Source organism: Crocuta crocuta, unplaced genomic scaffold (assembly GCF_008692635.1).
Source record: "Crocuta crocuta isolate KB4526 unplaced genomic scaffold, BGI_CrCroc_1.0 scaffold53, whole genome shotgun sequence".
NCBI classification, from domain to species: Eukaryota; Metazoa; Chordata; class Mammalia; order Carnivora; family Hyaenidae; genus Crocuta; species Crocuta crocuta.
The window spans coordinates 1,396,369-1,405,447 of NW_027529432.1; the positions used below are offsets into that span (position 1 = coordinate 1,396,369).

The window sequence follows — 9,079 nt, forward strand, 5'->3', positions numbered from 1 at the left end:
CCTCGTTCACACAGCAGGGTTTCTGCCTTTGCTTCGTCTCCGGTGAGTGGTAAGTGTCTGTTGGTTTGTTGTTTGTTGGTATTTCTGGAAAGGGGCACGGAGAACATGTGTCAGAATAATTCGGAACTTTCATTCTTCAGCCTTACATGCCTCTTTGCTGCCCTCCTGTCACTTTGATCCGACATCAGCCCTGTCCTTGTCGCACACACCGGATGGTGTCTGTTGGGATATTGGAGTGGAAGCTCGTGGTTGGGGAGGGCGTCAGGTGTGAAGATGTATCTCTTAGTCGTCCTGGGGTTCGTGATTCCCAGTCTCTGACTTGTGAGACAGAACTTCTCCCTCTGTGTGTCTTCAGGCTTCAGGAAGTAAATTTGACACCTGTTAGCTCATTTGGGATGGATTTTTGAAGGGTTGAGTATTCCCCATGGTACCTGAGGGCTAGTGCAGAATCTCATGGTTTCGTCTATTTTAAAAAATCAGTTGTGAGGAGGAGTAATTGTGGTTGGTTTGTTTATTTAACCGACGCTAGGAAACTGCAGGATCCCCGGATCATGACGACGCTCAGCGTGCTGCTGGGGGTGGACCTGGGNGCAGCCGCCGGACAGAACCTGGACTTGGCGCGGCCTCTCCCGGTCAAACCGGGTAAAAAGCTGCTGTTCTTTCGGTAGTTGCTTCAGGCGTAAAAGGGGGAGTTTTAGAGGAGGCGGAGAGGAAACCCTAGTGTCTCGTTCTAACAGTCCTCTGCCTTTCCGCCTACAGCTGGCCGGGAAAAGGCCCCTGGTGGGCGGACTGTGCCCCCGTACCCATTAGTCGTGTGCACTGCTTGGCCTCTGTGACGGGGCACGGGCTCTTGCTCTTTTGCCACCCGGGTTCGATTTGCTCAGTGCCCCTTTCCATGCCTCCCCTAGGCACTTAAAGAAAAAGAGTTGGGGAACGAGGCGTACAAGAAGAAAGACTTTGACACAGCCTTGAAGCACTATGACCGGGCCAAGGACCTGGACCCCACCAACATGACTTACATGACCAATCAAGCAGGTGAGGCCCGGGCCAAGGGGGGAGCACGGCGGCGTCAGGAGGTCCTGGGGAGAGACGTGGGCTGACTCTTCCGTAACCGTCCTGCCTGGCAGCCGTGTACTTCGAGAAGGGCGACTACGGCAAATGCCGGGAGCTGTGTGAGAAGGCCATCGAAGTGGGGCGAGAAAACCGAGAAGATTACCGACAGATTGCCAAGTACGTGGGACCTCCGGCCGTACCCTGAGCGGTGTGGAGGGGAGGGCCCGATGTCCAAGGCTTAAGTGTCCCTGCGTGGGAAGGAGGGTTCCTGGCCACACGGTGGGCCGGACAGGAGGCTGCGGGCATCCAGACGGCCGGTGTTTGGAGGGTGCGGGGTCTGCACGGCGACAGGGGCTTCTTTCTGGTTGCCGACGTCTCCTCTGCAGGAGCTGACCTTGACTCTGCTCTTAGCGTACTCATTTTCTCTGCTTGTTTTTGTTAGAGCTTACGCCCGGATTGGCAACTCCTATTTCAAAGAAGAAAAGTATAAGGACGCCATCCATTTCTATAACAAGTCTTTGGCGGAGCACCGAACCCCAGACGTGCTCAAGAAATGCCAGCAGGTGGGTGGGGAAAGAAGGGGGTTTCTGTCACTTCTCAATTTCTCATTTATTGTGGTGTCACATTTCGTAGCAGACTGTAAGGTTTTTTTTAAGTAGTGTTTTTGGTTATCTTCTGTCCTGTCCTGGTCACTTGACAACATGTAAGGAATAACCCTGGTTTGTTGCTATCCTTTTTGTCGGCCAGGATTTTAACCCTTTGCCGAGGGTCGGTGGGCTAAGTGTTAACGGTTATTATTGTAACTTAAGTTTTTTTCATTCTACACGATCCAACTGTTGTGTTATTATGCTCGCTGTCCTACATTATGGAGTGGGGTGGATTTTATTCACAGGAAGATTGGTCAGAAGTTAATTGTGCTGTCAACACATGCCTGGTACTCACGTGGGGCATAAGCTTTGTGCCAAGCGGATGTTAGTGCTGTTTGCTGTTAGACGGCGTGTCTTCACCATGAGGGGTGTAGGGATGGTTTTATTTTGTTTTTTAGGTAAGTAATCTCTACACCCAACCTGGGCTCAAACTCTCAACCCCAAGGTGAAGAGTTGCATGCTCTTTGAACAAAAGCTAAATGTTGCCGGCAGTGCTTTCTGGAAATCAAAATTTGAATCAGGCTTTTTTTTTTTTTTTTTTTAGTCCAATGTTTAGATTTATAAGAGTTTAAATAATTATTCCAAGGATTGTTATTTATTTTCTTAGGCAGAAAAAATTCTGAAGGAGCAAGAGCGGCTGGCATATATAAACCCCGACCTGGCCTTGGAGGAGAAGAACAAAGGCAACGAATGTTTTCAGAAAGGTATGTTATAGGGGGCGCCTCAGTCAGTTAAGTGTCCGACTTCAGCTCAGGTCATGATCTCACAGCTGGTGAGTCCGAGCCCCATGTCGGGCTCTGTGCTGACAGCTCTGAGCCTGGAACCGGCTTCGGATTCTGTCTGTCCTTGTCTCTGCCCCTCCCGCGCTGGTGCTCTGTCTCTCCCTCCCCCTCCTCCCCCTCTTTTCTCAAAAATAAACATTACAGAAAGGTACATAACCACTCGGGCCGGAGCTTCTGGAGCACAGTGGTGCGGACATGTTTTCTGTGCCCTGGCTGACTGCAAGCTAAGTGCCTGTTGCAGGAGGAGGGTTGTCTTTCCCTTTCTGAACCTGTTTCTCTTTCCTTCCCCAGGGGACTATCCCCAGGCCATGAAGCATTACACAGAAGCCATCAAACGGAACCCAAAAGATGCCAAGTTGTACAGCAATCGAGCCGCCTGCTACACCAAACTGCTGGAGTTCCAGCTGGCGCTCAAGGTGGGCTGGTGTGGGCATGCGCGGCGTGCTCTTCTCTCCCCGTTGCCATCGATGTCCGCTTAGTGTTTTTACTTTGATCTAAGCTGCAGGGGTGGGGGGTGGTACGCGTGTGAGGTGTGTACCTGCGGGATTTTCGTCAGCCCAGTGCTGGCCCATCAGGTCACGTTAGTGTGGTTGGGAATATTGGGAAAAGTGGGTCCTTTTCCAGCTTCCCTGATGATGGATTTCTTCTTCCTTCTCGTCACTGCCACACACACACACCTTTATTTTCTTTCTTTCTTTTTTTTCTTTAACAATTTATATGTTCGGGTCAGCGGAGTCAAGTCCATTCACATTGCTGTGCATCCATCGTCACCTTCCTCGTCCAGAACCTTTCCATCTTCCCAAACTGACACTGCACCCTTTGAATGCTGACTCCCACTCCCCCTGCCCGGCAGTCACCATTCCACTCTGTGGCCCTGTGAACGTGCTCCCTCTAGGGACCTTCCGTGAGGGGCACCATCCAGTACGCATGTGTGCACGCGCGGCTCCTTTCTCCGAGCATCTTGCTGTAGCAGCGTCCGTGCGTTCTTCCTCCAGAAGGCTGAGTGCTGTTCAGTCACACAGTATGCTGTTTCCATTCATCCACCCTCCGCTCGGTGGCCGTGGGGTCGTTTCTCCCTTGGTCGTGGTGCGGGAGGCCGCGCGGACGTGGGCGGACGGTGTCTGCGGGACTCCCCCCACCTTCTGTTTCAGGCGGCCTCCCCCAGTGGTGGGGGCACCACGTCGTGGAGCAGCGTGGTGCTCTGCGCGTCTGTAACCGCGTACGTGTTCATATTGAGTTGCCATAGCGTCTCCTTAGGGAGATTGACCGCGTTTGGTCACTTTCTGGTCGGCTCCTTTAGCAGCTCTGCTGTTCTCGGTGCGTTGAGCATGGTCTCGGGTCCTCATGCCAGCACTGAAGAAAGGTAGTCCCCGTCGCTGTCTTGACCGTGAGCTGCTCTGTGCTGCCATTGGTGATTTCTAAACTGTTTCTAGATGACTTGCAATTTTCTGTTTATTTTTGAGAGACCGTGTGAGCAGGGGTGAGGCAGAGGGAGAGGGAGACACAGAATCTGAAATGGGCTCCAGGCTCTTGAGCTGTCAGCACAGAGCCCGACACGGGGCTCGAACCCACAGAATCTGAAACGGGCTCCAGGCTCTGAGCTGTCAGCACAGAGCCCGACGCGGGGCTCGAACCCACAGACTGTGAGATCATGACCTGAGCTGAAGTCGGAGACCCAACCGACAGAGCCACCCAGGCATCCCTCCCCCTCCCCCCCTTTTTTAAATGTTTATTTTCAAGAGAGATGAGTGTGAGCAGGGAAGGGAAGGGGCAAAGAGACAGAGGCCAGATGATTTTTAGTGTGGTCCGTGCCTGGACCGTCTTCTGGGAAGGTGACAAAATACATCCCCTTTTAGAGAGACTGGTACCAGAGTCCGTGATGGTTTTGTTTTTTTAATGCCGCTAACTTCTGGGCCTGTGTCTGGCTTAGAGACGTGACTGGTGTGGGTCCAAAGGCAATGTCAAAAACAGGTCGGGTTGTGAAGTGCGGAACCTCGTCAGTTCCCTGTGAGGTACAGCAGGTCCTTCCTCAGCTACATGGAGGGGAACAGCGAACGGAACCACTTCTCATCTAGCTTTTTGCTGGACTAACTGGAAGTGGGCCGGGGTGTTGAAAATCTACTACATAGAATTCTTTGTGTCTGGAATTTTCCATCTCGTAGGTGCTTCAAACAAAAATACCTAGAACCCCTGTGCATCCTCCATCTCTTTTGGCAGGAAGTAGGGATGCGTTTTTGTGGAATTGTCTGAACCGAAGTAGGCTAGGTTTTTGCACTCGGCATTCCTGGGTGGGCTTTTCCTGGAGCGAGTCTTCCCTTCCGGTCACCGAGTCAGTGGCGCCGCGCAGTGGTGAAATGAAGGCCGGAGGACATCTGCTGTGGGCCTCTATTCACATTTCCCCAAAAATCCCCTTGAGAGCTCCCCGTACCCAAGTCATGTGTTTCTCAAACAGGAACTTTCCCCACTGTTTCTCATTTTTTCCCATAATCTCAGCCTTTGGAAGAGTCTAGGCCGCTCGCCTTACGTGGGGTGAGTTGTCCGTAGTCTGGAATGGTCATCCCTTGTGGTTTTGCTTGACTTGTTTTCCCCGCCGCCTCGGCCGGGCCGTCTGGGAAAAGGTCCAGGTGCCCGAAATAACAGAAGAACACAGTTGTGGGTCCGGGTGGAGAGTTCTGTCGATAATACGAGTAGCTCACATGCAGCCACGAGCCTAACGTTCTCCTTTCTTCTCCTGCCCAGGACTGTGAGGAATGCATCCAGCTAGAGCCAACCTTCAGTAAGTGCTTGCCCGCTGCCTCGCCGGCCCGGGGAGTGGGGCCAGGGGCATGGGCCTTCGGGAAGCAGCGCGAGCGGGCGTGGGGGGCCGGCGGCAGTGGCGGCGCCTCACCGCTCCCGTTTCTGTCCGCAGTCAAGGGCTACACGCGGAAAGCGGCCGCCCTCGAAGCCATGAAGGACTACACGAAAGCCATGGACGTCTACCAGAAGGCGTTAGACCTGGACTCCAACTGTAAGGTGGGCTGCTGCTGGCTCCGGGGGGCTCTCCCCTGCCCCCCCCCCCACGTTCCTCTTCCAGGTCTTCTCGGTGTGTCTTCGCGACTCTTCCCTCCCGCCCGTGTCTCTGCGTGTCCTCACTTGTCAGCTCCCTCCGTTGTCTCAGATGAGCTGAATTCGAGCTAATGCCTTCTTCTGTGGGCTTTGTTGGGGTGCAGGAGGCGGCGGACGGCTACCAGCGCTGCATGATGGCTCAGTACAATCGGCATGACAGCCCTGAGGACGTGAAGCGACGGGCTATGGCCGACCCCGAGGTGCAGCAGATCATGAGTGATCCCGCCATGCGGCTCATCCTGGAGCAGATGCAGAGGGACCCCCAGGCACTCAGCGAACACTTAAAGAATCCTGTAATAGCACAGAAGATCCAGAAGCTGATGGACGTGGGNGTGAGGTCGAGCGAGACGGGTAGGGGTGTGATCATGCGGCGAAGGGTTGCTGTGTGCTCCGTTCAGCTGGAAAGGCGGGTGGCGGTTGCTGCAGGGCCGCAGGGCTCTGTGGCTGTGGCCGCCGTGGGAGTGGGGCATCTGGTGGAAAGACCGCAGCCTCCTCTAGAAGCCAGGTCCGCGGGCTCCTGCCAGGCAGCCCGAGGCCTTCATGGATCCGTCTTTTCCACACACTCCTCAGCCACCTCTCGTTGGTGCCTTTCTGGGGGGTGGGGGGGTGGTTTGCAGGAGGGGTGGCTTCAAGAGCAAAGAAGCCCTTTTTGGGGCAAGTCTCATTTCATGTAACTTTGCCTCCCCGCCTCCCCCGTCAGACACTTAAAGAATCCTGTAATAGCACAGAAGATCCAGAAGCTGATGGACGTGGGTCTGATCGCGATTCGGTGATGACTTGCTCGTCATCCCCTTCCCTTCGCCCTCCTGTGGAAAGAGGAGCTGGGACCGCGGCGAGCCACGCGGAGCAGAGGGGAGAGCAGGGGACCGCAAACGGCCTCTCTATATTTATACAGACCCGTGTGGGGCACAGACCCGTCCCCCCATTACTCGCACCGTCGCTGCCTTTGGGCGCTCCCAGCACACGCATGGTCTCTTCCGCCGCCCTCGGGTTCCATGTCCCCTTCCCCGCCCTCAGTCGCTGTCTCAGCTGCTCTCCCATAGTTGGTTATTTTTTATTTGGGGCAGTGGGCATGTGTGGGGAGGGGAAGGTGCTCTTCCCGACCTCGGGTCCCAGCTGTCTCTACGTTGTTAACTTCCACGTGCCCTTCTCCAATAAAACAAGCCAGTCGGGCATGGTTATACGTCATGTCCTTGTCTTTTTTTTGTGTTGTTTGGTTTTTTGGGTTTTTTTGCTAAATGACTTTGAAGCGGTTGTCCAGCCAGGCTTACCACCAGGAGCACAGGAGAGGCCGGTGGGGAGGTGGGGGGGAGAGGCAGGGGAGTGAGCTGACGAGCAGCCAGAGCCTCTGTAACAGGGGACTTTGGCATGCTCCAGTCACTAGGTGGCGCCGTCGCCCCATGCCAGCTGAAAGGCAGGGGTGGGGGCCCCTCCCTGTGCAGAATGGCAGCAGCGCCAGCCCTTGGGTTAATTCCCCTGCTGCCGGTTCTTCCCATGCGAATTTCAGCCAGAAACCAGCTGGATGGAGAGGCCGCTGGGTCCCAGGCAAGAACAAAAACTGTTTCCCAGGGTGAGTCTTCAGACCAGCTTGGGAGACCAGTCCACCGGCCGCTCTGTATCTCAGTCTGGGCTCTTTGCTCAGAGGAGGTCCCTGTGCACCTTTCTCTCCAAATCTCGGTTCCTCCTGCACCAGCTGCCTCAAGTTCAGCCCCAGTGAGATCCGAGTCCTAGTCCTGATGTGCCCCAGCGGGGCCTCCAGGTCCTCATCTCCCACAAACACCCGCAGCTCCCAGGACGAGTCGATGTAGTCCCCGGTGGCCGTCTTCATCCCCGCCATGGCTGTGGCGGCTCTACACAGGGTGGAAGGAGATGAAGTGCGTAGGGTGCCTGATGGGCTGCCCGCGTTCAAGTCCAAATGGCCCTGTGGTGACCTGGACAGGCAGTTGTGGCAGCAGCACGGCCCCCTGTCTGTTCGCCCCACTGTCACAAAGAAAAGGTCAGTGATGACCTTGCCAAGACAGCCGGTGATCGGAAGGGCCTGAGGAGAACAGTAAACTGTTGGGGACCCGATCCAGCAGGTACCTCCTGCCGCTGCCCTGATCAGAGCCCCCAAGGGACTGCCAGGAGACCAGCAGGAAAACATGAAGTGTGGTCAGAATACCCGCTTCTGAGGAGCCGGTCCCCGGCCTACGGCTCCAGCCTTTGGCTAGAGAACTCCGTGGAACCATCGGGATCCTGGACGCTGCCATGTCAATAGCCTTGTCACACCACAGGTGACGTCAGCAGTGGCGGTTTGCCTCTGGTTGAGAATGCCGAAGGAAAAGACTTCAGTAAAGGACCATGTGCCAACCACCAAAAAAAAAAAAAAGACCTCCCTGCCCTCAAAGTAGGTTTTTAATTACACTTCAGGGTGGTTGCAGCAGACCACTTCTGCCTAAAACCCTGGGCTAGGAGGCTAGGATGGGGGTCAGACTTCCTCATTTCCCCCAACAGAGCAGCTTTCTGAGCTAGGAAGCCGCTGAAGCCAGCAGCCCGCTGCACTTCCTGCCACCTTGACTTTGCATACACTGGCCTTCCCCTGGGAGTCTCCAGCAGGCCCCCTCCTCCACTGGGGGCCCAGGTCAGAAAGCCACCTCTGCATGGGCACCCTGCCGCACTCTCGGACACTACTGACCCGAGGCTCGGTTCCCTGCGGCCCCAAACCCATTCTCTGGAAGGCTCCGCTCCTGCCGGGAGCCAGCAGTGAGCACAAGGCCTTGGCTCTAACTAAAGCTTACATCCCCGTGCAGGTGATGGGGCCCCTCCAAGGTCACATTTGAGTAGGGAGACAGGAGTGACCCTTGGTCCTGGGCAAGGCGTCGCGTGTGGAGGTGGGGTGGGGAGGTCATGAATGACCTGGGGCCAGTGTCTGTTCAGCTGTCCCCCTGGGCAGCTCTGAGGTTTGTGTGTTTAGAAATAGCAGCTCTTGGCGTGGGGTGGGGGGGTTGTGGGGGTGCAGAAAAGACAAGGAAGTTGCTTCCCCCCCTCGGGGTCTTCTTCAAGTGTTTGCGGTGATCAGGGACATCCAGGACTTGAGTTTGCTTGACCTCCCACGTTCCTAATAGCCTGGATCTGATCCTTTCAGCTGCGTGGCTTTTCCTCTTGACAGCCGTGAGGTGTCCGTGGCCCAAAGGGCCCCCACTCTGACGGGCTGGAGACACGGGAGATGGCTTCCTACAGGGGACAGTTCGTGCAGGGAACGTGCGTTAGCAGCTTTTCTGGTTTGAACCGAGCTTCCCTCCAGAGGAGGCACCCTTCGCCGTGGGGGGCCACAGGCCCCGGTCCTGCCCACTGGGAACAAAGGTGGGGCCCCAACTGGAACCCTCCGCGCACCACCACCGTGTGCTGGCAATTCGCTTCCTGCACCCAGCGCCAGCCCGCCCTGGGGAGGGGCTGAGCCCGCCCCACGTCTGATAAGGAGGTGCAAGGGGCCGCCCTCTGAAGGAAGCTCCA

General features: G+C 55.7%; 1 protein-coding gene across 1 annotated transcript in view; it reads left to right on the forward strand.

The window, feature by feature from the left end:
- STIP1 (stress induced phosphoprotein 1) overlaps positions 1 to 6,360 on the forward strand; it is an 11,131-nt gene extending 4,771 nt beyond the window's left edge. The window contains exons 5-15 of the mRNA XM_077759582.1: positions 530 to 642; positions 760 to 812; positions 909 to 1,035; positions 1,128 to 1,230; positions 1,496 to 1,616; positions 2,308 to 2,404; positions 2,774 to 2,898; positions 5,222 to 5,258; positions 5,391 to 5,494; positions 5,692 to 6,092; positions 6,288 to 6,360. Coding sequence (XP_077615708.1) covers positions 530 to 642; positions 760 to 812; positions 909 to 1,035; positions 1,128 to 1,230; positions 1,496 to 1,616; positions 2,308 to 2,404; positions 2,774 to 2,898; positions 5,222 to 5,258; positions 5,391 to 5,494; positions 5,692 to 6,092; positions 6,288 to 6,360 — 1,354 coding nt within the window. The remainder of the gene's footprint in view (positions 1 to 529; positions 643 to 759; positions 813 to 908; positions 1,036 to 1,127; positions 1,231 to 1,495; positions 1,617 to 2,307; positions 2,405 to 2,773; positions 2,899 to 5,221; positions 5,259 to 5,390; positions 5,495 to 5,691; positions 6,093 to 6,287) is intronic.
- The last annotated feature ends 2,719 nt before the right edge of the window (positions 6,361 to 9,079 follow it).